Below are 27,928 nucleotides of genomic sequence, written 5' to 3'. Positions count from 1 at the left end.
CCTGGGCGCACAATGGCAGCTCAAAAATGTTGCTTGACCTACTTTGGGGAGATGATTTGAGTGAAAGACGCCCTGTCTAGCCTGGGTGACATTAACGTCTCTCTTTGGCTTTGTGCTTAGACTGAAGAACATGGAGTTAGCTGCTGTGGGCGGATCAGATGTCCATGTGAAGATGCTGGCGGCCCCCATCAATCCATCTGACATAAATATGATCCAAGGTAACCTTGGTTTCTGTGGCTTATGTTAATTGGCTTTCTTGCTTAGCTGCCCCCTCATTTTCATTCCTCCTCAGGTACAGGTGTGAAATTCCTGTGATTAACAGCAGTTGTTCTCCAGATGAGCCGTCTGCAGACTATGTCAGCCCTCTCTGGCCTTCCTTTTCTGGAATGTGAGGCTTTTTGAGTTAGGATTTTGGTGGGGGTAAACCAGCCGTTGTGAAGTGCCTGTGATATGCTGGGCTAGCTTCATATATTATCTAAGCCTCACACGTAACCATGGATACTAAGCAGTATTATCCCCTTTGAACAGGTGTTGTAAATGGTTAAAGCACTTAACTACTAACCAAGAGTGTTGGTTCGAACCCACCCAGAGGTACCTTAGAAGAAAGGTCTGGCAATCTGTTCCAAAAGGCCACTGCTTTGAAAACCATATGAAGTGCAGTGGCCATGAGTTAGAATCGACTCGACTGCAACTAGAGACAGATGTGGAAGCTAAAGCTCAGAGAAGCTAGTCACACAGCTATCCAGAAGCAGAGCCCAGATCAGGCTTCAGTCTGTCTGACTCCAAAGTCCATGCTCTTTCTCTGTCCAAACTTAGTAGGATGTCCCTCTGTGCCCTTCTCTCTTAGGAAACTATGGCCTCCTTCCCGAACTGCCTGCTGTTGGAGGGAATGAAGGCGTTGGACAGGTGATAGCAGTAGGCAGCAATGTGACTGGGGTGAAGCCAGGAGACTGGGTGATTCCAGCAAATCCCGGCTTGGGTAAGTTTCTCCAGGTGTCAGCAGTCTTTCCTGTTGTTCACCCACAGTGTGAATGTTCACTCACTGGCTCAGTGTAACTAAGCAATGCAGAGTTTATTATTAAACCCATGTACCTGCCTCCAGTAGGGATGGGAACTGAACAAGGAGAGAGCAGAAATTCTCCATTTCTTTTGCTCTGCAGGTGATGCATCTGCCCTTTCCCTGAGCCTTTGTTGTTTGGAGCTGTAATCCTCTGTATCTGCTGTAAGGTACAATGGGGAATACAGATCAGATGGCCCTACCCTCCAGGAGGTTAAAATCTGATTAAAGAACTCTCTGAACCTCAATAAAGGGAGTGGTATGAGTTCACGGGAAAAAAGGGGGCACTTCTTGCTACTCTGTGTGCACGTGTATATGTGTGAGCGACAGCCACGGGGAGGGATCAGACAAGACTTCCTGGAAGAGGTTTCATCAGGATGGACCTTGGTGGATGGATTTTGTTAGGTAGAGAAGAGCCATAATCATTTCATGAGGAGGGAACAAAACGAGCAAAGACACAAAGGTGTGTTTGGGAAATGGTGGAAAATACAGCGTTGCCTAAGCAGAGGATTTCCATTGGGAGAGGACTGCCTAAGTGTGAAGGCAAAAAAGATAGAGTGGGACCACCTAGGGTAGGGCCCTGCGAATGCCAAGCTGAGGAGTTAGGATTTTCCTTGATACATTGTAGGGAGCCACTGGTGAGCTTTTGTTTTTTAGCACTTGAGAGTATTCAAGATACATCCATTGTACAAATGGATTCTCACAGCAGTCATGAAAGGGAAGCAAGCCAGACACGACCCATACCATCAGACATATGAGGAACTAAAGCTTGAGAAGTGAAGGTCTTGTCCAGACTCTCATAGCCAACAGAATCCACCTGGCTCCTGTGTTTTTACCACTTCACTACAGTGTTAGGTCCCTTTGGATTATAACTTACAGAGACCCAACTCAGACTTGCTTTACCAAAAAAAAAAAGTTAATTGGCCTGTGGAACTAGGAGGTGCAAGAGATTGAACGCTTCAGGCCCCTCTAGATCCAGGAACCCCAGTAATACGTCAGAGTTATGTCTCTCTTGTTCTCACTAGTCCTCAGATGGGGTCTCCCCACGTAGTGGTACGGTGATAATAAAAAAATATTTATCAACTACTCCCTTTGTGCCAGGTACTGTTTTAAGCACTTCAGATATACTAACTCAATTATTTCCACAACATGAAGTAGATACTTTTATTATTCCCATTTTACGAATTTAAAGGATTAAATAACTGGCTTAAGGTCACCCAGACAGTAAGTGGTAGAGTGAAGAGTCAAGCCCACTCTACTATATACCAACCCTGCCTGGGTCCTCGCCCAGCCCTGAACCAGTCTCCAGGGGGATGGGGTCGGGCCACTGTGATTGTCCTGGTTAGGTTTCTTCCCCATGTCTGTGTGTACGGAGGATAGACCCTTGTGGTTGACAGCCCCAGAGGTTAGGAAGGAGCAGCTCTAGGAAGGCAAAGGTACCAGACGTAAAAAGCAATAACAGAAGTCTACTACAAGCCATTTGCTCCTCTGAGATCAGGAAAGCTGTCAAGAACAGCTCCACCCTCACCCTTACCTGGCATTGAAAGAGCCCAGCCATCAGAGCAAGTTGTGAGCTACAGGGATTTCACTAGATACTGATTGGCACTTGGTGCCAGCCCATGTGCTGAGGGAAGAACCCACCAACATCGGTCAGACGCAGTCCTGCCCTCACAGTGCTCTCAGCTGCCGGTAGGGGGTGTAGGAGTGGGAAAACAGCACATAATGAAAATAATGTAATCAGTGCTATAAACCAGACAAGAGTCCCTTATGTTGGGGAGCATTAGGAAAGGCTTCCCAGAGAAGTGATGCTTGAACTAGGTCTGGAAGACCGACTAGACAGACAGCCAATGGGCTGGGTGGGCACGGGCTTCCCAGACAGGGTGCAGCATGTGCAGAAGTCTGGCGATGGAAGAAGGCACAGCACAGCAGAGAACGGCAGGTAGCTCCATGTGGCCAGGCCATGGGTGGGAGTGGGGAAAAGTGGAGATGAGGCAGAAGAGGCAGGCTGGGGCTCGAGTCCATGGTCAGAGGGGGCCTAGTAAAGAGTAAAGTGAAGAATAATTTGATCAGATTTGTGCTGGAGGCAGGAGGCCAGTGAGGAGGTGGCTGAACAATTCAGGCTTCAGAGGATGAGGGCCTGAACAAGACTGGACTAGAGAGGAGGCGGTGGATTGAAGAGCTAAAGTGTCAGGTCTTGGTAATCACTTGGATTTGGAGAGGAGAAGAATAAAGGATGTCTGCCAGGTGTGTAGGTAATTGCATGTGTGGTGGTGGTGGTAGCCAGAACAGGGATTCCTCCCTGAAGAAAAGGGGTGAGAGTCTTTTAAACAAGGTGCCACTTGGGGAAGATGGGGATTTTCTAATTGTCAGATCTATAATTAACTCATTTTATTCAGTAACCATTTTGTGAGCATCTGGAACATGCTGGGCTCTAAGATACATAGAGCAGTGAACAACCGAGGTCCTTCTTCTCATGAAAACGGACAGAGTAGAACTGCCCGATAGGGTTTTCAAGGAGCACGTGGTGGATTCGAACTGCTGACCTTTTGGTTAACAGCCGCAGCTCTTAACCACTACACCACCAGGGTTTCCGCAGCTTAGTAAGAGTGGCAGTCATGAAAGAGTTAAGTCCTCAATGGTCGGACCTTGGTAGTCTTTCATAGTACTGAGCTGTTGCTATGCTGTAGCCAGCCTTTTCCCACATGTAGCCAGTCCCAGAGGAGACTGGGCCAGAGGATGTGGGTAGATCTTTGCCAACCGACTTTCTCATTGGGAAGCACTGAAAACCCTCTACAGGGCGGTAGAAAGACCGCTGGCCTGGGAATCAGATACAGATATTCCTTCCAGCTCCTCTGCATGACCTTGTTTAAGTCACAGCTACTTTGAGCTTCAGGTTTCTCATCTCTAAAATGGCTCTCGATAGTCGCTACCTTGCATAGCTCAGCAGACTCTCATATACCCCACCTGAGGGAATGCACGCAGAGATGCCTTGCAAACTCTAAACGTCTGTATGCATTAGATCATGAGTCAGCAAACTTATTTCGTGTGTGTGTGGGGGGGGGGGTCAAAGGTCTACTTTTTTAATTGTGGTAAAATATACACAACATCAAATTTGCCATTTTAACTATTTTCAAGTGTATAGTCCAGTAGCGTTAATGACACAATTTTGTGCAGCTGTCACCACCATTTGTTTCCAAAACTATTTCATCAGCCCAGACAGAAACTCTGTATCTATTAAACAATAACTCCCCATTCCTCCCTACCCCCAGCCCAGGGTAACTACAATCTGCCTTCTGTCTCTGATTTTCCTATTATAGACATTTCCTTTAAATGGGATCATACAATATTTGTCCTTTTGTGTTTGGTTTATTTCACTCAAGAATATTTTCAAGGTTCGTGCACATTGTAGCGGGTAGTAGAACTTCATTCTTTTTTATGGCTGAATAATATTCCATTGTGTATATGTACATTTTGTTTATCCATTGACCTGTTGATGGACTCTTGGGCTATTTCTACCTTTTGGCTATTGTGAATAATTCTGCTGTGAGCATTGGTGCACAAGTATCAGAGTCCCTGCTTTCAGGTGTTTTGACCTGAAATTCCCAGGAGTGGAATTTCTGGGTCATATAAAAGCTTATTTTTATTAGTCTGACCCCTTCACAATAGGTGCCTAGTACATATGTATTTACTTACATAGGAGGTAGCCACGCAAGTGATTTCCTTTTAACCCACCTGGATACTTAATTTATTATCTGTCTTAAAAGCCATTAAAAAAAAAATTTCTTAACATATTTAAAGATGCTTAAGATGGTGTCTGAAACATATAGTTAGAGCCATCTACTGAGATGACACAAAGAGATGGTGGTCAAATCAGACTCAGAAGAAGCCGAGAGATGTTAATATCAAATTCTCCTGATAATGCTAAGAACTGATAATCACAACAGGCAGACAGAGCATGATGAAATCTGAGCCTGCAAGGCCATTCCCCAGGTACTTCTTTGCAGCATTAGGATGCACCTTGTTACAGATTTGGCATCCTTGGGTGGTGCAAACAGTTAACCTCTGGGCTACTAACGAAAGGTCGGTGATTCTAATCCACCCAGAGTCACCTCAGAAGAAAGACCTAGTGATCTAAAAAAAAAAATCTACTTCTGAATAATTAGTCATTAAAAAACCTATGGAGCAGCTCTACTTTAACACACAGGGGGTCACAATGAGTTGAAATTAACTTGATGGCAACTGGTTTGTTACAGATTTAATTTATGAGATTCCTAGGTGCCAAACTTATTTCTTAAAGGGCTAAACCAAAAAAACCAAGCCCAGTGCCGTCAAGTTGATTACGACTCATAGCGACCCTATAGGACAGAGTAGAACTGCCCCATGGAGTTTCCAAGAGTTTCAAACTGCTGACCCTTTGGTTAGCAACTGTAGCACTTAACCACTGCATCACCAGGGCTAGATAATAAATATTTTGGCTTTGCAGGTCATATCTTCTTTGTTGTAACTACTCAACTCTGCTGTTGTAAGCAGTCATAGACAATACATAAACAAGTGAGCATGGCCGTGTTCCAATAAAACTTGATTTACAAAAACAGGTGGTGGGCCAGATTCGGCCCGTGGGCAGTCATTTGTTAACCCCTACATTACGTGATAGAGATGGTTAAGGGTCAGTTGCACATGAGTGGGGAATGGGAGTCCTCAAAGCTAGAGCATGAGACCAGGACCGGGAAAGGAAACCAAAATGTTACACACCTGCTGTGTGCCAGGCACAGTGATAATCTCTATACAAATGCCATTTCATTTCATCTTTGCACTACGACAAAGGTGTTATTGTCTTCATTTTATAGAGCAGGAAACTGAAACCCAAAAAAGGTGAAATGATAATTCAAGATCACACAACTAGTGTTTGACAGAGCAGGGTTTTTACGTAGATCTCTCCAACTCCACAGTCTAAGGGTTTCTACTTTAAAACCCCAGAACCCCTTGGAGCTGACTATGGGCACTGTCTTCGTCCCACCCAGGCTCTTTTGGGAAAAGGATTGTTGTTATTAGATGTCACCAAGTCGGTTCCAGCTCATAGCATACAGCATAAAGAGACACTGCCCAGTCCTGTGCCATCCTCTCAATCATCATGCTTGAGCCCATTGTTACAGCCACTGCGTCAATCCATCTCCTTGAGGTCTGCCTCTTTCGCTGATCCTCTACTTTACCAAGTGTGATGTCCTTCCCCAGGGACTGCTCCCTCCTAATAACACATCCAAAGTACCTGAGACAAAGTCTCGCCATCCTCACTTCTAAGGAGCATTGTGGCTGTACTTCTTCCGAGACAGACTTGTTCGTTCTACTGGCAGTCCATGGTATATTCAACAGTCTTCCCCAACACCGTAATTCAAAGACATCAATTCACAAGGATTAAAGACTGCTGAACCCCAAAAATCCATGTCAAGGGCTGGATTCCCATGGTTATGCCATTGAGGGGAGCTAGAAAACACCCTTAAGTTCATGCATAGCAAGCCCCGTACAAAATGTCTGGCACAGAGTACAGTAAATGTTAGCCTGGGTGACTGAGGCTGTTGAATAAAAGATGACATTGAAGATTTGAAAACCAGGCTGGGTAAAGCTCAGAGAATGCAAAATGCACCTCCTGGATCCAAGAGCAATGGTTCAAATGGCCTCCCGTTCAGCTTCTCAGTATTATTTTCTCAGTCACAGGCCTACTTTGGGATTGAAACACCTTTAATATTGTTCCTGCCTCCCTTCTCCAATTCTTGGTCCCTAAAGCCCATGTCATTTCCCCCTCCTGCAGGTCAGTTAGTAATCACCTGGGCTGCCCCTGCTTTCCACAGCTGACCATGTAGGTCCAGGCACTGTTAGAACCCCAGCAGCTGGATAGCAAGTGGATGCTCTCAAGAGCTTTGGTACCATAGGCCTAGAGTCCCTGAGACACCACAGCCACCAGACACTTGGAGCCAACAGGTTCCAAGCTACTTCACTAAGGTGATAGAGGAGTAAGTGGAGGAGCAAGACTTGAATCTGCTTGTGTCTGATGCTAAGGTCTGTCCTCTTCACCTGCATTTTATACTGGTTCCCACTGGACTGAGTGAGGACCTGTCACCCCCACCCAATCCTCATCAAGTCCTATTGATTCTCTCTCAAAGATACGACTCAGATCCATCTACTTGTCTTCATCCCCACTGCCAAACTGTTGTTCTAGGCCACCATCAGCTTGCATCTCAGCCCCTGCAAAAGACTCCTAATTGGTCTCCCCACTTCCATTCTCCCCCACAACCAGCCACACTCCACACCTTTTCCATACACCAACGAAGTGATCGTAAAACATAAATCCAATCATCTGTCTTCCTTTTAAAGCTTGTTAGAGGCTTCCATTCACAACATAAAGCCCACTCTCCATACTAGGACCTGCCAGGCCCTGCATGAGCTATGTGGTTTTCAGACTACAGGTTGTGACCCATTAGTGGAGTCAATGTAGTGGGTTGCAAGCAGCATATTTTTTTAAACTTAAAATCAAGCAGAATAGAATAAAAAATTAGAACACATCACACATACCAAAACCAAACCCACTGCTGTCGAGTTGGTTCCGACCCATAGCGACCCTATAGGACAGAGTAGAACTGCCCCATAGAGTTTCCAAGGAGTGCCTGGAGATTCCAACTGCTGACCTTTTGCTTAGCAGCTGTAGCACTTAACCTCTACGCCACCGGGGTTTCCTACATCACACATAGTAAGGGTAAATACTGTCCTGTGAAGCTTTTGTTTTATATGCACATGCACACACACGGTTACAGTGTAAAATGAAATTCCCACTATGGATCAAGATTATGAAAGTTTGTGTAACACTGAGCTAGCCCATGCCATACCAGCCACATCTCAAGTCCCTCTTCCCATTACTCTCTGCCCACAAGTGTGTATTCTTCCAGTTCTGTACTTATATCTTTCCTGCCTCGGAGTCTTTTCCCTATGCCTAGAACGTTTGTTTCCTCTTTGAGTGGCTGGTATCTCTGTCTTTACTCTCAGCTTAAGGTCACCTCCTCCAAGAACCTTTCTTGGCTTCCATCTAAAGTAATTCTCTCTGCTATATTATCCTCTCTCTCTCTTTTTATCTGTTTTCTTGTTTGCTTTTCACCTACCCCACTAGAATGAAATCCTTGTGAAACCAAGGAACGTGTGTGTGTTTTTCAACTGTTTAATCCCAACACCTAGTAGAGTGCCTAGCTGAGAGTAGGTGCAGAATAAATATCTGTAGATGGGAGGGAGGTAGCCCAGATAACTGGGTTCTAGCTCCAGTTCTGCCCAGATTAGCCAGGTGGCTCTGGACAAATCCCTTCCTCAGTTTCCACCTCTGTTGAATGAGGAGTTTAAATGTGTCACTCTGAGGGCCCTCTGAGTGATGACATTCTGTAGTTCTGTTGTCTGGCACTGGAATGTGGGATGGGGGTCAATGATTCTTTCCAGTTGGCATGATTTTTTCACTTCCCTTATTTGATTTGCACACTGCTCTTAGAGGAAGCCAATCAGGCTGTTATTGCCATTGTTGTTTACAAATTAGTATAACCGAGACTCCATATGATTTTGGAATTTGTTCAACATAGCAGAGTAGCAAAGCTAGGTCTCAAACCTAGGCCTACTGAGTCCTACTTTCATGTTCTTTTTCGTAAAACCACATTCACAGACACACCTAGATGAGATGAATGAGGACTGAATAGAAAAGGGGGGCTTGCTCAGCTTTTCTTGCTCTGGGATGAGCTTACTCTCCTCCCCTCAGAATCCAGTACTGCTGGAGATCTGCTGTGTGACATTAGATAAATCAGGTAACCTCTCTGAACCTTTGCTACCACATTTGTACAGTAGGAATAACAAAATTGACCTTATGTGATTGTCACAAGGACTCAAAGGTATTAAAAGAGACTTCAAGATTTTCTTTTTTTCTCTAAGTATTATTTGATGTCTGCCATGCTGAGGAGGGTGAACTAGGGATGGAGGTGGACAGAGGCCCTTCCTCACTACTCTGGACTCCTTTCCTTATGCAGGGACCTGGCGGACCGAGGCTGTGTTCAGTGAAGAAGCACTGATCGAAGTTCCAAGTGACATTCCTCTTCAGAGTGCTGCCACCCTGGGTGTCAATCCCTGTACAGCCTACAGGATGTTGATGGACTTTGAGCAGCTGCAGCCAGGTAGGCCCCTCAGGCTCTCCCACTGCAGTATGGCCAAATCCTGACCCTGAGGCCATGGGAACTTCCCAGCGATGGGTCGGTGGGGAAGAGAAGCCTCTAACCTGACCAAACCTGCTGTTGCTGCTTTTATTTAGAAAGATGGAGCTTGATTCCTGGAAAAACATGCTGAATCTTCATGAGGAATACACCCTTGAAAACTGCAAAGGATCACATTCCCTAGAGATTGGGGTGGAATTCTTTCATTCAGCAAAAATGTATTCAGCTGTGCTAAGCTCCAGGGATCTAAAGCAGGGGATAGACACAGTCTCTGTGTTTGGAAAAAACTGCTGAAGTTGGTGGTGTTAATTCCATCCAGCATTTATAGCACTTTGCAGTTTACATTAAGTACCTTTACATGCATTACCCCGACTGAATGCATTAAACCTTCAAAGTTGTGCAGCGAGGCTGATGTCTTTGTCATTGGCACAGAGCTCCAGCCAGACCACCAGTCACACCACCTACATCGGAACTCAAGCTCCACCTTTCCCTAGCTCTGTGACTTGGCCTCTCAAATCATCAGATTTTTCACCCATGAAATGGAGAATTGGGAATGCTAAGGATTAGCTGAAACACTGCAGTGTAACACTTAGCACAGTGCCTGCCATACAGTGCAGTACTGTCAGCTGCTTTCCTTATTCCTTTTTATAAGTGAAGAAACTGGTTCCAAGAGGTAAGTTACTTGCATGAGATCACCCGCAAGTAAGTGAGTGTTTTATTTGGGGTTCCCCTGCAGGCAGAGCCTAAGACAAGGACCGGGGGCAGATGGTTCATTTGGGAGATGATCTCAGGAAGCAGGAGTGAGGAAATAAGGAGAATGAGACAGGGAAGGAGGAAAAACCAATGGAGGTAGTTACCACTATAGGCAACCACGCCTCAGTCCTGCTGGGACCCTCTAAGGAACCTTATAGAATCCACCTCAGCATTAACCTACAAAGAACAGGAGGCGGGACCAGTTATCCACCCACTCCCATCCCCCATGTTTTGAGAGTTGCTCCAAGGGGCATTAACTGTCCCCTGGGGTTGCCCCTTGTGCACAAGGCATATCCTTGAGCTGGCAGGGATTGTAGAAATCACCCAGTCTAGCTCTCATACTGGTGAGGAAACTGAGGCCAAGAGATGTTGAAGCCCGGTAGACTTAGGTGGCTGGCCCCTGCTCAAGCCCTAGTGCAGCAGACACTTTGGTCACCTGCATCACACCCCCTACTAGGCACCTCTGATTTCAGCTGCAGCTGTGCTGGACAGATCTGAGCATGCTGACAACACCCCACTTAAGGTGCCCACTGGGCATCTCTCCAATTTTCTGCCTCATGGCTGATGTGGCAAGGGCTAGATCAGCGTTAAACAAACTTATGATCTTGACGTATAGTAAGAATTACATTTTACATTGCAACTGTGAATGTGTATATATGAATGAAACCAAAATTTCAAGGAACAATATCTACCCTTACTAGGTATAATGCAGGAGCCCTGGTGGTACAGTGGTTAAGAGCTCAGCTGCTAACCAAAAGGTCATCAGTTTGAATCCACCAGCTGCTCCTTGGAAACCCTGTGGGCAGTTCTACTCTGTGAGTCAAAATCGACTCGATGGCAGCGGGTTTATATATAATACACTCTGTTGTTTTTTTATTCTATTTTCCTTGATTTTAGTAAAAAAAAGAAAAAAAAAAACTGCAACCCACTAGATGGATTTCATAACCCACTAATGGGTTATAATCTGCATGCCGCCCCCTGGCTGAGGAGGATGGGCTTTCTCCTTCCAGGAAGTCCTCTCTCTCTAGTTCCACTCCAATGTGCACCAGATCCCTGCTCCCTCCCAAAAACAGCATTTCCGGTTTTACAAAGCATTTCCTGGACACAGTGGCATTGGACCTTAATTGTAGCACTGGTTGGTGCTCTCAGGACTCCGGTTTTATGGGGAGGAAACTGAAATTCAAAGAAGTCGTGACTTGCCCTGTCTCATTCAGTTACAGTAAGTGGTGAAGCTGGGACTCACACCCAGGTCCATCTCGTTCCACAGCCCACATTTTTCCCAGCATGCTATACTAGCCACTGGCCAATTCCAAAGCGAGGCCGGGGCTTTGACCATAAACTGTCTGCCGAACCCTATTTCCAGGGCTGCCAGCTTCTCCAGTACCGTTCTAATCTCATTTCAAGGCAGTGCACCTTTATTAAGCAGTGCAGAGAATAAGACATGACCCTTCCCCTCAAGAACCGGCAAGCTCCTGATAGAAATGGAGCTATATACAACCACCTATAAGACAGCCAGGTGAAGGTATGCATCCAGACTGCTGTGGGAGCACATAGACAGGGAGAACCCAGGAAGGCTTGATGAAGGAGCTGCACTTGATCTGTGTTTCCAAGTTATTGTAAGATTTCAAGAAGGGAGAGGGGGAGGAAAACATTGCAACCCAAGGAAATAACCTAAGCAGAGACTTGAGGACATAAAAGTTGAGAGGAGGATGGTTATAAAATCATTTAACATAAATTAATATAAATAACATAAAACCAAACCAAAAACCTGCTGCTGTCAAGTCGATTCTGACTCAGAGACCTATAGGTCAGAGTTGAACGGCCCCGTAGGGTTTCTCCAAGGCTGTAAATCTTTACAGAAGCAGACTGCCACATCTTTCTCCTGTGAAGCAGCTAGTGGGTTCAAACCGCCAGTCTTTCGATTAGCAGCCAAGCACTTTAACCACTGCACCACCAGGGCTCCGAATCGTTTCATTTGTACAACAGGGTCTAAATTATGTCGAGTATGGACTGAATTGCCAAGTTCTGGCAGGCATCGCGGGTGTTGTGGAAGTTTGGGTGCACTGGGGGGAAAGTGAGCAACAGTTCAAGGTCTTAGAAGGCTCAGCAGCCAGGTCTTGGGTCCCTTTTGAGCCTGTGGGTTCTAACTCTTGCCCAATAATAGCTTCCCAGGCTGGGGGCCCTTGACCTGTAGGACTTGACTTGAGTCTCTTCCTGGCTCCACAGGAGACTCTGTCATCCAGAATGCATCCAACAGTGGAGTGGGGCAAGCAGTCATCCAGATCGCCGCAGCCCTGGGCCTGAAGACAATCAATGTAGTCAGAGACAGGTGCGTGGGGAGGCCTCATTCCAGACCACTTAACCCAAACTGGGCCACCTGGCAAGTGTTGAACAGTACCAATTCTTTGACTTCTTTCCAATTACAGCTCTGCAGGCGCCCACATCTCCACCAGATGGCACCCTTGCACAGGCAGCCTACCTTTATGGTTAGGAAGCTGCTGGCTAACAGTTGGCAGCTGAAACAGATGAGTCATCCACCAGAAATGCAGTCCAGGTGGCCTTTGGCTATAGGATGAGTGAATCTTTGAAATGTAAAACAGGGCAGGAAGGAGGTGGGGACTGTCCTTGCGGAACAACTAAGAGTCTTTGAGGCTCTTGTGATAACCCCATGTTTTCAAAACCACAGTTTGTATCGGGAATGTTTTATGCCACCTTATTCTTTCTCTGTACTGTCTACTCCAAGGCCCTTTTTTCCCTTGTGTTTGTGTGGTACTTTGAGGTGTACTAAATACAGATGTGAAGGAGATGGGACAGGTTTGTCCTCTCAGTTTTACAGATGAGGAAACTGAAGCTTCAGAAAGGGGGAGCATCTTGCTCAGGGAGACACAGCAAGTGAGTAACAGACAGTTTCCTGACTTGTTGTCTTCCCATCCTATCATCCAGTTCCCTGAAACTTCACTGTCCTCAAATGTGGCCATGTTTGTCATGAAGTCCAGCACAGTAGGGGAGTCCATACCGTTTCAGTTCCCCCAGTCCTCGCAGTTGTGCTAACAAAAATTATTGTTTGCCTGGAGCCCACTTTGGGGCTGGAGTATGTATGCACAACACTCTGAAGAGCCCTTGAAAAGAGAGGTGGAGAAAGGAAGTGGAGTTTGTCACCTCAGTAGAAGAAATCAGGAAGGGAAATGCTTTCTCCCAGGGCGCAGATGGTTTCTAGCATCCTTTAGGCTGTCAGGGGCTGTAGAAATCACCCAGTCTAGCTTCTCATACCAGTGAGGAAACTGAGGCCTAGAGATGTTGGAGTATGAGGAAATTAGGTGGCTGGCCCCTGCTCAAGGCCTGGCTCAAACCTAATTCCAGCCTCCAGCAAAGGGAAACTCGAGTTCTCAGAATGGTAGCAGGGGGGTCCTAGGAGCCTTCAGTGGAAAAAACAAGCAGGTGTGACCAAGGATCTTGGATTGTGTTTGGTTTCCAGACCTGACATCCAGAAGCTGACGGACAGACTAAAGAATCTGGGAGCTGAGCATGTCGTCACAGAGGAGGGACTAAGAAAGCCTGAGATGAAAAACATCTTTAAGGTACCTGGGATGAGAGACATTGCCCTTCCAGGCCAGGGTAACCCCCCCCCTGAAGAAAGTTGATTTGAATTAGAAAAGCTGGGGGCTGAGCTCATTGTTCCCCTCCAGGAATCTCCCCTTGCCTGTTCTTAGAAGGAGAAAGCCCATTCCCTGAGTCAGGGAACAGCTTGTATTAAATGCGCAGTGGCAGCAATGCAGTGAGGGATGCAGGAGACACAGAACAAGTTTATGAAACCCTGTGTGATTTTGCAGTTTTGAATATTTATGGTGTCCTATCAGTCCACACAGCTGGTATGAATCAGAGCTGGGAGAGGGCCTGAGGAAACTGAGGCACAGAGAGGGAAGAGAAAGAAAAGAAGTAACATTTCCTGAGCACCTACCTTACATTTTGGCTGATAAGCCCCACAATAGCTCTATAAAATAGGCATCATCTATCTTACATGTAAGGAAACAAGACTCATAGTTAAAGAACTTGACCAAGACCGTAGTAAATGGTAGACTCAGGTCTGGGCCCAGGTCTCTGGACCTAAACCCTGTTAGCATTCCAGAACATCCACCACCCAGCACATGCCTACTAAGTGAACAAACTCAGGAAGTACCCCCGTCTCGGTTTCCTTAGCTGAACCTCCTGGGGAGACCAGCCTCACACATGTTCACCAAAGAACACACACCTCTTGACAACGTTTTTGAAGCAGTAATCAGCACATCTGATATAAAGTGAATCATAAGTACTGAGAAAAGGAGCACTCAGGAAGATGAAGTCAGTCAAAACCGAATGTTGATACCTTTTGTCTATTTTCCTGGTGTCTTAGTTATCTCCTGCAGCTATAACAGAAATACCACAAGTAGTGGAAGGCTTTATCAAAGAGAAATTTACTCTCTTACAGTCTAGTAGGCTGGAAGTCTGAATTCAGGGCGCCAGCTCCAGGGGAAGGCTTTCTCTCTGTGTCAATTCTGGGGGAAGGTCCTTTTCATCAATCTTCCCCTGGTCTAGGAGCCTCTCAGTGGAGGGACCCCAGGTCCAAACAACATACTCCACTCCCAGTGCTGCTTTCTTGGTGGTAGGAGGTCCCCTTGTCTCTCTGCTCACTTCTTTTTTATACCTCAAAAGAGATTGACTCAAGATACAACTTAATTTTGTAGATTGAGTCCTGCCTCATTAACATAACTGCCTCTAATCCTGCCTCATTAACATCATAGAGGTAGGATTTACAACACATAGGAAAATCATGTCAGATGACAAAATGGTGGACAATGACAGAATACTGGGAATCATGGCCTAGTCTAGTTGACACACATTTTTGGAGAACACAATTCAGTCCATAACGCTTGGGAAAATGAGTTCTGAACCAAGTCCTGTAACAGACAACAGGATTAAGTTGGCAAAGGGAAGACCCTTCCTGGGCAGAGAAAAAAGAATTCAAAGGCATGAACATCCTGTTTTCTTCCCTCCCTCTTTTTTACACAGCCCCTGGGCCAGGGAGGAAACCTTGGTCGGGTAGTGGTTAAGTGCTACAGCTGCTAACCAAGAGGCTGGCAGTTCGAATCTGCCAAGTGCTCCTTGGAAACTCTATAGTTCTACTCTGACCTGTAGGGTTGCTATGAGTCGGAATCGACTTGACTGCAGTGGGTTCGGTTTGGGCCAGGGAAGTGCAGTTGTAGCAGCTTCCCCACATGGAGAGTGGTAGCTTCTTCACTGTGGGTTCCTTGTTTTGCAGGCCATTCCCCAGCCACGGCTTGCTCTCAACTGTGTCGGCGGGAAAAGCTCCACAGAGTTGCTGCGGCAGTTAGCGTAAGTCCCTCAGCCCTGCAAGTCCATTTCACCAGAGCTCACCAGGCCTTTAACTGGGAGGACCATCAAGTGACCAAGTCCCAATGGCCAGTGCAAGCCAAGGCCAGGTCAGCACAACATTGAGTAGGAACCTAGGACTAAAGTCATCTCCTAGTTTTCTGGGCACTTCTTTTCTCCTTTGTAAATGACCAAAAGGCCTCTTCGCCCTTATTTCTCCAAGGGAGTCCAGAAAGCAGACTACTAAACTATCTATGATAGGGAGATAATCAAGAATTCATAGCTTGGGGCATCTTAAAAAGTCACTTACCAAAAAACCCATTGCCGTCGAGTTGATTCTGACTCATAGTGACCATACAGGACAGTAGAACTGCCCCATAGGGTTTCCAAGGAGCAGCTGGTGGATTTGAACTGCTGACTTTTCAGCAAGCAGCTGAGCTCTTAACCACTATGCCACCAGGACTCCTAAGAACTCACTTAGTTCTAACTTATTAGCTTTTAAAAATTTGTACTAGCTTTAAAAAATGAAATTCTAATTTTAGAGGGGACAGCAAGTTTATTACAAAACACTTTGAAAGCATATAAAAGTACACACAAAAAATTAAGGTACAAAAGTTACCTGCTGTTCCACCACCAAGGGAGATGAGCAGTGTTAACAATGTGTTGCATGTCCTTCCCATCTTTTTTTTCCCCTTTTCAGTTTCCTAGGGGTGCTGTAAAAAAAAATCACCATAAACTTGGTGGCTTAAAACAACAAATTATTCTTCCACAGTTCTCAACACCAGCAGTCTAAAATCAAGGTGTTGGCAGGATTGGTTCCTTCTGGAGGCTCTGAGGGAGAGTCCGTTCTGTGCCGCTGTCCTAGTTTCTGGTGACTACGAAGTGGTCCATGGCGTCCCTTGACTTGTAGATGCATCACTCCAATCTCTGCCTCCATCTGCACATCACCTTCTTCTTCTCTGTGTCTCAAATCTCCCTCTCCTTTCTCTTATAAGGACATCAGTGCTTCAGGCCCACCCCAAATCCAGGATGGTCTCATCTCAAGATCCTTAACTTAATTATATCTGCAAAGAACCAATTTCCAAATAAATCACATTCACAGGTAACAAGGATTAGGACTTGGACATATCTTTTGGGGGCACATAATTCAGTCTACTACACCAACTAAAGTAGGAGTCCCCTCAATACATAACCCTCTGAGAACTCACAGGACAGATGGGAACATGAGTCACGTGGCCAGAGATCTGTGATAATAGTCACTGAGCATTTCCCGTGCACCAGACTCTGTGCGGAGTGCTTGGCTTACCTGCCCACAAGCACCGAGGTGAGGGTACTGGTCTGTTCCCTCTTTTACACGTAAAGAAAACAAGACCCAGAGAGAGTGATTTCCTTGCCCAAGGTCCTACAGCTAGGAAGCGGAGCCTCTGGGTGGACCCCAAGTTCGTGTGACTCTAGAGCACACCCCTTCACACCCTCCAATGACAGCCCCCAAAGCTGTCACTGTAGGAGGCAGCATCGCGTAGAGGTTACAGGTGTGGGCACGGTAGTCAGAATGGCTGAGTTCAAGTCCCAGCTCTGCTGCTTACTAGCTGAGAACCTATGAAAAGTTAGGCAATACATGAAAAACGGTCCAGGCCTCAGAGTCTCCATCTGTAAAATGGGAGTAAAATAAGCCCTTTCTTCTCAGGAGGTTTAAGGCTCACCGGAGCGATAGACACATAGCTGTACAAGTGGGGGATGAACCTCAGCTTCCTCCAGTGCAGAAAGAACAATAGTGGTGCTTCCTTGGTGCTACTGTGAGGATTCGCTGAGACAATACGTGTAAAGTGCTTAGAGCTATACCTGGCACGGAGTGAACACCCAGTAAATTCTAGCAGAGGTTGGAGATTTGAGTCCACCCAGAGGCACCTCAGTAGAAAGGCTGGTAATCTACTTCTAAAAAATCAGCCATTGAAAACCCTGTGGAACACAGTTCTACTCTGACACACGTGGCGTCGCCATGAGTCAGAATTGACTTGACGGCAGCAGATGGTGGGGTGATGAATATTCTGATTAGACCAAGTGCAAGTTTATAGTTGTGTGAACGCTGTGGCAGGTTCCAGAAGGGCTCTGTCTCTGCCTGCATCCACTCTTTGTTCTCTCTGGACCCTTCAGGCCTGGAGGAACCATGGTGACGTACGGGGGGATGGCCAAGCAGCCCATCATAGCCTCTGTGGTAAGCTGGCGGGGAAGGCATACCTGGAGATGGGTCTGGGCACCTCAGCCAGGCCCCTTCCCCTGACACCACAATTGTCTATACTCAGGCACTGCCCCTGTCCCTGGGGTTGGGTGGGATCTGTATCCATCATCAGTACCTGAACTTCTTGCCCTTCGAGCCCTAGCATGCTCTTCCTGTATCCACAGAGCCTGATCATTTTTAAGGATCTCAAACTTCGGGGCTTTTGGTTGTCCCAGTGGAAGAAGGATCACAGCCTAGGTGAGTGGATGATGGCCTCGGCTCCAAGGGTCACAGGAGAGTGCAGTGCCTAAGAACGGCTGCAGAAGTGACCAGCCACTCTGAGGCCTGGAGAGGTGATTGAGCCCCCAACCCCATAGCAGGATGGAGGAAAATAGCCTCCGGCCACAACTTCCTTTAGCAAATAGTTATCGGACTAAATTGGGCTTGTCCTTGGGGACACAGTGTTGAACAAGACAGGACCCACCCCCATCCTGAGGAGCTAACAGTGGGAAAGACTGAAATGTAAGACAGCCAAGTAAAGAGGACATCTCCGGAGCCAGACTGCCTGGGTTCAAATCGTGCATCTACCATTCCTGGTTATAGACTCTGCTTAGCCTATCTCTGGGACCTTGGGCAAGTTACTTAACTTCTGCCTCAGTTTAAATGTCATAATAGTTTAAACTCTTATTAGCCCTGTTTGACAGGGGAGGAAACAGAGGGTCTGAGTGGTTAAGTAGCTTGCCCAGTGTCACCACCAGCCAGGGATTGGTGCAGCCAGGATGTGAACAGCCAGTTTCTCTGGCTCCAGAACTTGAGCCGTACACAGTTCTTCCTCCCCTGGAGGGCTGGCTCCCCACAGTGTGACCCCCAAGCTGAGACGGAAGAATGGCCTGGAGTTATCCAAGTGAAGGGGAGGAAAGCGGTAACATGGATGGAGTGTTTCAGGCAGAAAAAATAGCACATGCAGAAGTCTGTCAGAGAGTAAGTATGACCCACCAGGGCACTTAAAGTGATTCTAAGAAACTGGAGCATTAGGTATGAGCAGGGGGTGGGATGCTGGACAGCTGGGTCCATGGCCAGATCACAAAAGGCCTTATGAAACTTTTTAAGGAGTTCAGACTCTATCTTAAAGGCAGTTGGGGAGCTGCTGAAGGGTTTTAAGCAGGGGGTGATTGGTATGATTAAGTTTGAATGTTGAATGAATGTGTGTCTGTGAAAAACACACTTCACTAGGGCCTTCACTTCTCGTTTTCCTATACCGCATTGGGTCCTTAGGCAGACCTGAGAAGGAGATGCTGGTGGCCTCAACTCGTGGGCTTCCAAGGGAGTCCAGGGCTCTCAGGGAGGGACCCTTTCCCTGGGCATAGCTCATTTGTTCTACATCAGTTGGTGTGCCAGGCACACTTACCCCCTCCCTGTGCCTGTTCTGCTGTCCCTGCTTCCCAGTAATCTGTCCCTCCCATCATTCAGGACTCCTGGTTACACCCCAGTCAAGTTCTGTGGGTCTGAGCCATCTCAGCCACCACTCTGAAGGGCAGTCTCCACCTGCCCGGCAGTTCCCCATGTTCACTTGCCCCCACCCTGGTTGCCTCCGCACCCCCCTATACCTGGAAAAACCAGGGTTTTCCGGGCTTTACTGGACCCTCAGCACCAGCTCCTGCCCCCAGAGCAGCCTGATGCCATCTTCCTGAGCCCCAGCTCATGTTCTTCTGTCTCACTTCCTCCAACCTCCCACAGACCAGTTCAGGGAGCTGCTCCTCACACTGTGCGACTTCATCCACCGAGGCCAGCTCACGGCCCCTGCCTGCTCCGAAGTCCCACTGCAGGACTACCAGCGTGCCTTGGAAGCTTCCATGAAGCCCTTTGTGTCTTCAAAGCAGATTCTCACCATGGGATGATCCTGGAGGAGCCAGAGTGCAGTGGAAGGGGAGACAATCAGCAGGATGCACTTCAGGCCTCCCAGTCAGTGCCCCCAACCTTTCCCAGGCCGCTCCTCTCCTCGCTGTCACTGCCGACTAGGAGGGTGGTGATCCCAGCCAGGTCTTTGCCCAGGCCAGCCTCGGCGTACCTAATAAAGTCTGAACTTTCTTAAAAAAAGGCAGCAGCAGCAACATCCCTGTCAGAAAGGACCACTGTGCACCTGCCATCTCACAGCCCTAAGAAGTTTCCTCCTTGCTTTTCCTGCATTTTTTCCCCTGTAATCATTTCCAGACCACCTGAAAGCAAGGCCTGGGTGGGTACAAAAGCCAGTAAGACGCAGTGATCTCTGCCCTCAAGCTGTCCAAGCCCACGGAAAAGAATCTTGTGGAAAGGAAGGTTTGACACACTTCCCGGGTAGTGTGCAGCTTAGTCTGGGCCAGAGGGAGAACCGGCTGCAAGAATGCCAGGCTGCGGCCATCAAAATCCAGGGTACCAAGGAAGCAGGGTCTCAGGTGGCTGGACCACCTTCATTCAGCTTCCATTCTTACACCAGTGACTCTCAACCAGAGCAGTCTTACTCCCAGGGGACATTTGTCAGTGTCTAGAGACGTTTTTGGAAACCCTGGTGGCATAGTGGTTAAGTGCTACAGCTGCTAACCAAAGAGTTGGCAGTTCAAATCCACCAGGCGCTCCTCAGAAACTCTATGGCGCAGTTCTACTCTGTCCTACAGGGTCGCTATGAGTCAGAATCGACTCAACAGGACTGGGTTTGGTTTGGTTTGGGTAGAGACATTTTTGGTTGTCTTAACTGAAGGGGTGCTGTTGGCATCTAGTGAGCAGAGGTCAGGAATGCTGTGCTACATCGTACCGTGCACAGAACAGCTCCCCCCAACAAAGAATTATCGGGCCTAAAACGTTCATAGTGCCACTTCTGAGAAACCCGGTACTAAACAAACTGGTCCGCAGTAATTACCGCAGTGGCTAGTGCTATAAAGAAGACGTGTGAGGTGCTATGTGAACATAACTAAGGTCGTCTTGGGGTTAGGGAAAATATCTTTGAAGTGAAGCTTAAAGTGGGCTCTGAAAAACGAGTAGGATTTATTCAGGCAGAGAAGACTTTCCCATGTTTGCTTTGTGATCTATGTACCCAAAGCAGAGAAAAGAGACTTTGGAATGTTTTCCCTTGTCGCCTGGCCCTCTGTGCACATAATTCAAAAGCCTCATTCAGGGAGTATTTACTGAGTACCTCATGTGTACCTAGAGCTGGGGATACCAATGAAAAATGTGGTGCCAGCTCTCAAGTTGCTTAGGGAGACAGATGATTATAACAATGAAGCCACTGATAACAGGGGTGTTTAGAGGGCCATGAGGACACAGCAGAGGCCCCCCCCCCGCCCGCCCAGCTCTGCCCCAGGGTGTCAAGAAAGGCTTCCTGACGGAAGTGTCTGTAGCAGATCTTGAAAGCTGAGGTGGAAAAGGTGTTCCAAGGAAAGCCAACAGCACTCTTGAAAGTACGGAGGCCTGAGAGCCTGACCCTTCAGGGAACTGGGAGCAATTCAGTGTAATGTGGGGAGAGGTGAGAACTGAGTTGTAGCGGGGGAGGTGTCAGATCAGAGAGAGCCACAAAGTCAGGACTTACACTGAAGCAGCAGGGAGCCACTGAAGGATTTTAAACAGCAGAAGGACATGAAAAAATGTTTCAAAGGCCAAAGTACACTTGTGTACTGTTGCATGCTAGTGTGTACACAGGTGCCCCGGATAATCATCTTGCCTTTGGGAGGAACTTGTGTGTCCTCTGGAGAAAAGGACTCAGCTTCAGCCCATGTACTCTGTAAAATTCACCACCTCGTGCACCTTATTCAGGATCAGCCCCAGCTTCCCCTCTAACTCCATTCCCCCCATCCTCTAGGTTAGTGGGACAGATGAGTTGTACAGATGGTTAATATGAAAGAGCCTGGGAGAGAGAGGAGGCTGCCCAAAGGCCACAGGGCTGAATGTTAAGATTAGGTGCTTCGTAGAGAATCCAAGGGTGAGAGGGAGGGAGCACGATGAGCCTGTGGCCATGCGAGGGAGCAGGCCCCTCTGAAAGAATTCAGATGAGGATAGTTTGTAACATGGTTAGAGAGCTCATGGAAGGGCTCCTGAGAACAGTGAAAGGAGTTGTTTATGTATAGACTCTTGGGGGTCTGGAGGAAACCCTGGATGGTGCAAATAGTTAATATGCTCAGCTGATAACGAGGAAGTCGAAAAGTTCTAGTGCCATCACAGGCACCTCAGAAAAAAAGGCCTAGCAATCTACTTCCAAAAAATCAGCCCTGAAAACCCTACGGAGCATGCTACTCTGACACACATGGGGCCACCATGAATTGGAATCAACCTGAGGGCAAATGGCCATGGTCTCGAGGTGACTTTGAGCTGATCTTTTTAAAAGATGATTACATTTCCTCAGGCAGGGGAGAGACAGGAGCATTACAGACTAAGGGACCGTATTAAGCAAAGTCATAGAAGCATGACATTTGTCAGAAACTTCTAACTTTCCCCAAATATTCATTCTCTCCTTCAGAAGTGAAACCCACAATTTTTAAGTGCGCACGTGGCCGACTGGAATAAACCCATTTCCCGGTCTCTCTCACAGCTAACAGGTTCTGACCTGTGCCAGGTAAGCAGTTGTGTTTGGTGTTGGTTTTTTAGGAACCTCTTTAAAATATGGCTGGCATGTGTCCTGTGCCGTTTTCTTTCTCTGTCTTCCTCCTCACTGGAATGCAGACATAATTCCTAGAGCTTGTACTAGAAGGTGCCCCCATTAAGGATGAGAGAGAAACAAGATTAAAGAAGCTAGCACCCAGACTAACCACCCCAAGATTTTTACATGAGAAATAAGCTTTTATCTTGTTTTGTTGTTAGGTGCTGCCTTAGTTATCTAGTGCCGCTATAACAGAAATAGCACATGCGGATGGCTTTAACAAAGAGAAGTTTATTCTCTCACCGTCCAGCAGACGTCCGAATTCAGGGCGCTGGCTCCAGGGAAGGCTTTCTGTCAGCTCTGGGGGAAGGTCCTTGTGATACGTCAGTCTTCCCTTAGTCTGGGAGCATCTCAGCTCAGGAACCTCAGGTCCAAAGGACATGCTCAGCTCCAGGCACTGCTTGCTTGGTGGTATGAGGTCCCCATGTCTCTCTGCTAGCCTCTCTCTTTTATATCTCAAAAGAGACTGACTTAAGACACTATCTAATCTTGTAGATCTCATCAATATAACTGCCGATAATCCATCTTATTACATTATAGTGATAGGATTTACAACACATAGGGAAATCACATCAAGTGATAAAACGGTAAACAATCATACAAGGGAATCCTGACCTAGCCAGCTTGACAGATATTTTTGAGGGACACAATCCATGACAGGTGCTGTCCAGTCCATTCCAACTCATCATAACCCCATGTGACAGAGCAGAACTCCCCACAGGGTTTTCTAGGTTGTAATCTTTATGGGAAAAGATCACCAGGTCTTTCTCCCAGGGAGCCACTGGGTGAGTTCAAACCGCCAACCTTTCAGTTAGCAGCCAAGCACTTAACCGTTGCACCACCTGTAAAACCTCATTGCCATCGAGCTGATTCTGATTCGTTGCGACCCTACAAGACAGGGTAGAACTGCCCCATAGGGTTTCCAAGGCTGTAAATCTTTACAGAAGCCTACTGCCACATCTGTCCCCCACAGAGCAGCTGATGTGTTCCAACTGATGACCTTTCTGTTAGCAGCCAAGCACTTAACCACTGTGTCACCAGGACTCTATCTTGTTTACCAAAAAAAAAACCAAACCCAGTGCCGTCAAGTCGATTCCAACTCATAGCGACCCTACAGAACAGAGTAGAACTGCCCCATAGAGTTTCCAAGGAGCGCCTGGCAGATTTGAACTGCCGACCTTTTGGTCAGCAGCCGTAGCACTTAACCGCTATACCACCAGGGTTTCCCTATGCTGTTTAAACCCCTATAATTTGGAATTTATCTGAGCTTAATCCTAGTTGATATAAATTGCATGATTTAACTTGTACTGAGGTGAGATCTGAAGCTGAAAAGCAAACTGAGGCAGTTTATTATTCCTAGCTAAGCAATTTGGACTTTATCTTGTTGGTAGTTGGGAAAAAAAAGATTTTTGAGACAGAGGATCAGAACTGTGCTTTAGAAAAATCATCAGGCAGTAGGCAGGGTGACACTTTGAAGGTGGGAGGCAGTAAAGAAAGCAATATGTCAGAAATTCCCAGGCTTCAGAATATAAGTAAAATCCCCCAAAATTTCAAAGACCAACTAAGGATTACCAGCATTTAGGAAGCTAGCAGAGGAAAAGAGTCTGAGATAACAATGCTAAAAGAGAATCTGACTTAAAGTGGAGTTAGGTCTTCCACACTTAACAAATTGTTTTTAGTTTTCAAGCAAAATCTCCCTGTGGACTTGGGACAGCTCTTCTGGCCCAGTAAGCATGCATTCCTTTTAAAGGGCAAAAGGAGGAAACCTTGGCTCCAGGAGACTAAAAGAAAACAAACAGGCATTACCTCCTAAATCTGAGTTTGGGCACACCTGGAGCCCTGGGGCTTCCCAACCCTGGCTCTCCCTATTGTTTTCTGGCAGCATCCACCCTGAGACTACCTACAGCCACTGCCATAATATTGATGAAGCTCTTGTGTCTTGGGAGATGAGATAATTAAGCCCGCTTTCCTCAGGGAAGACTGAGGCCCAGAAGAAAAATGTTCTCACGTTAACCTGGGTGTGCCAGGCATCACTGTCCTTGTGCCTGGAAGCTCTCAGCAACAACCCCACCCCCACACTTACTGGCAGGCGCCTAAGCAGGCGCTGTACCCTGGGTGGGGCACTGGGCCCAGGCCAGAAGCAGCTGGAAATGGTGGAGAAGAGTCAGTCTCTCCTGGCACAGTATCTGCCTGCAGAAAAATTCCTGGGAGGACAGTGGGACTGGCCTAAAGGTAAATGGGAAGGAGATATTGGCACCCACTGAAAGGGAAGAAAGCCTTCTCCATGCCAACGGTACTTTGCAGTGTACAAGCACATTCATGTGCATCTTCATTTGATTTTTTTCAATTTCCCTACGTCATAGAAATCTTAATATCATCTCTTTACAAACGAGGAAGCCACTCAGAGAGGTGAAGTGAGTTGCTCAAGGTCACACAGCTAGCAAACAACAGAACTGGCACCAGAAGCCAGGTCCCCTGACCCAGTCTGTTCATCATACCAGTCAGTCCTGATTCTGTTGGCCTTACAGTTGGCCTTGGAGCTCCATGTCTTCTTACCCGTACCTTACCTGTTGCCAGTGAGTCAATTCCGACTCATCTCGACCCTACAGGACAGAGTAGAACTACCCCATAGGTTTTCCAAGGAGCGGCTAGTGGCTTTGAACTGCCAACCACTATGCCACCAGGGCTCCCCAATCCCTCTTTAGGACCCCCTAATTTTGTTCTTGACATGTCATTTGGAAGAGCGTTCAAATTTTCCTGTGTCTGACTCATGGGGAAGCATGAAAAAAGGGAGAATCAGGCTATTGAAGTTGTCTAAGTGAAGAACACTTGCTTATTCATTCAGTAAACATTCTGAACACCCATTATGTGAAAGGCACTGTTGTAGTTGCTAGGGATACAGCAGGAGTCTACAGACATGGCCCCTGATACATTCTAGTGGAGGGGAAAGACAGTGAATGAATGAATAAACAAGGTAATTGCAGACTGGTAAGTGCTATGAAAGAAAAAACAGGGTGCTGTCATAATGACGGCAACGGGTCTGGTTTTCAGTATCATAATGACAGGGAGTATTTGAGATAATGTGGGCAAGGAAGGCCCGAGACCTGAATAAGACCATATTCCCGGCAGAGGGAGCCAGGCAGGTAAAAGCCTTAATGTGTGAACAACATGAGGCCTAACCCAGGTTAGTAAGTGGGGTTGGAGAGAAGTGGATGGATTCTTAAATGTTTAGGAGGAGGAATCAACAGGACAGATCAAATGTGGATGGAGAGTCACAGCTTTGGCACCTTGCTGGATAGATGTGCCACTCTCTGAGTTAGGGAATTAGGTTTTGTAGACAGACATTTCGCCTCTGTGAGGCTCTTTCCCATCTGTACAATGGGTTGATTAGACTATGCGATAACCAAGGTTAATATTAGTTCTTAAGAATGTTATGGTCCTCACACCTTACTAAATTTGAAATGGCTCAAAGATTACAATATACAAATAAGCCCTACAGTGAATTTGTTATTTGGGGAGGAACAACTCAGAAAAGGAAGATGAGACTGGTTGCACAACTCAAAAATGTAATCAGTGCCACTAAATGGTACATGTAAAAACTGTTGGTGTATGTTTTGCTACGTATATTCTCAACAACAAAATATATTTTTTAAAAAAATTTTTAATATGCCCTGAAAATAACAGAATAAAGCATGGAGGTTTTTTGTTTTAAATCTCAGCATGAAGGTCTTTCAAACTACAACACAAAACCCAGAATAAAATTTTTTAAAAGGAAGGGTAAATTTGATCTCATAAATATCCAATGTGTTTGCATGGCAAAAACCACTCCAGCCAAAGTCAAAGAACAAACTGGGAAAAAATATTTGCAATTCATATGACAAAGAGCTGATTTTCCTCATGTAAAAAAAAAAAAAAAAAATTTTATAATGAGTTTACATGAATCAGTAAGAAAAAGATCCAACAACCCAACAGAAAAATGGGTAAAGGATATAAAGACACATAAAAAGGGAATACGAATGGCTCTTAAATGTATCGAGGTTCACGCCACTCAAAATAATTGCAAGTTAAAACTATCCCCGAGATACCATTTTTCACCTATCAGATAGACAAAGATCAGAAAGAACAGTGCTGATGAAGATGTGGAGAAACAGGCACTTACGGAGGAGAGCTGAGCCATATCAAAGCTCTAATGCCCACACCCTTTGACCCAAGTGCCCTACTTAGAGGAATAGATCCTACATACATGTGTGTACAAGTTTATTCACTGCAGCAGTTACAATAACGAAAGATTGGGATCCCGATGTTCACTAGGGGACTGGTTAAATAAATTACTATCCATAACATGGCATATAAGAAAAATAGTCCTAAAAAATCTCCTTTTGTACTCATGGTTTTCAAAAAACAGCACAGTTCTCTGCATTATATGTGTAAAGTACCTCCGGAAGGGCATTTAAGAAATTATTACATTGTTTGCCCCTGGAGAAGGAAACTGGTGGCTGGAGGGTAGGGGTGGGAAAACTTTCCACTGTAATCATTTGAACTGTCTGAATTTTGGACTAGTGAATGAAGTATCATTTCAAAATATATTTTTAAAAATATAACAAAAACAAGCAAACAAAACCCATTTGTTTCTAGGAAGGAGCCCTGGTGGCATAAGAGTTAAGTGCTCAGCAGCTAACAGCAAGGTTGGTGGTTGAACTCACGCAGCCGCTCTGCCCTGTGGGAGAAAGAGCTCGTGATCTGCTCCCTAAAAAGAGGGGCTTCCGCCCAGAAAACCCTATAGGGCAGTTCTACTCTGTCATATGGGGGTTGCTGTTAGTCGAAATCAACGCCAAGGCACCTAACAACAACATGGTTCTAGGTAAATTAGGGTTAATGAGAAGAGAACCAGTATTTACTAAGCCCCTACCACGTCCCAAGCACTTCCACCTACACAACTCCATTTAGTTGTCCCAGTAGTCCATTGAGATGAGTATAAATTATTCTAATTTTATAGATTAGGAAATAGATTGGAATAGTCAAGTAATTTACTCAATGTTATGCCTAGTCTGACCTCAAAGTCTCAGCCTTCTCCACTTCCCACACTGCTTCTATTTAAGCAGTGTCCTATCTTTTATATAATACTGGTATTTACTGGGCACTTCCTGGTACAGTACTAAGCGCTTCGCGTACCTGTTTCATATAATTCTCCAGACACTCTAAGGTAGGAATTACTATGCCCCTTTTACAGGGAAGATAAACGAGGCTCAGAGAGGTAGCGTGAAGACCCAAGGTCACGGATACACAAACGTTTAGAAGCCAGTTATAATTCCAAAGCGCCTGCCTCAATATCGAAACCACTCCCGGTTCAAAGGACAAAAGAAGGAACTCTCTCTGGGCTGGTGGCGAATCCCAGACCGAGGTGGCGCAGCCATTTCCGGGAGGAGGGCAAGGCTAGCGAGCTGCGGAAGGCGGTGCCCGACCGCCACGGAGAACTCGCGAGAGGTCGTGCCAGCGAGCGGACGGCCAGGGCCGCCTGTCGATCATCTGGCCCCGCCCCACGCCGGCGCGCCCCCGGGCAGGCCCCGCCCCCAGCCCTGGTCGGGCGAGAAGCGAACGCGCGCTCCCTCCGGTTACCTCCGCCTGAGGGGAGGGCGGGGGAA

General features: G+C 46.6%; 1 protein-coding gene across 7 annotated transcripts in view; it reads left to right on the top strand.

Moving 5' to 3' along the window:
* MECR (mitochondrial trans-2-enoyl-CoA reductase) overlaps positions 1-26,213 on the top strand; it is a 39,353-nt gene extending 13,140 nt beyond the window's left edge. For 3 of the 7 annotated variants that reach the window (XM_003415274.4, XM_023554440.2, XM_023554439.2), the window contains exons 2-10: positions 121-218; positions 848-979; positions 9,106-9,249; positions 12,265-12,367; positions 13,514-13,616; positions 15,335-15,408; positions 17,560-17,620; positions 17,809-17,881; positions 19,361-26,213. In XM_003415274.4, the coding sequence (XP_003415322.1) occupies positions 121-218; positions 848-979; positions 9,106-9,249; positions 12,265-12,367; positions 13,514-13,616; positions 15,335-15,408; positions 17,560-17,620; positions 17,809-17,881; positions 19,361-19,521 (949 nt within the window). In that variant the 3' untranslated portion in view covers positions 19,522-26,213. Of the gene's footprint in view, positions 1-120; positions 219-847; positions 980-9,105; positions 9,250-12,264; positions 12,368-13,513; positions 13,617-15,334; positions 15,409-17,559; positions 17,621-17,808; positions 17,882-18,431; positions 18,605-19,360 lie in introns of those variants that run through there. The other 4 variants (XR_010321355.1, XR_002787050.2, XM_023554438.2 and 1 more) reach the window with 4 other exon arrangements.
* Positions 26,214-27,928: the final 1,715 nt, after the last annotated feature.

The sequence above is a fragment of the Loxodonta africana genome, chromosome 3 (assembly GCF_030014295.1).
Source record: "Loxodonta africana isolate mLoxAfr1 chromosome 3, mLoxAfr1.hap2, whole genome shotgun sequence".
In the NCBI taxonomy this organism is placed as follows: domain Eukaryota; kingdom Metazoa; phylum Chordata; class Mammalia; order Proboscidea; family Elephantidae; genus Loxodonta; species Loxodonta africana.
This window is presented reverse-complemented; position numbering and strand designations above follow the sequence as displayed.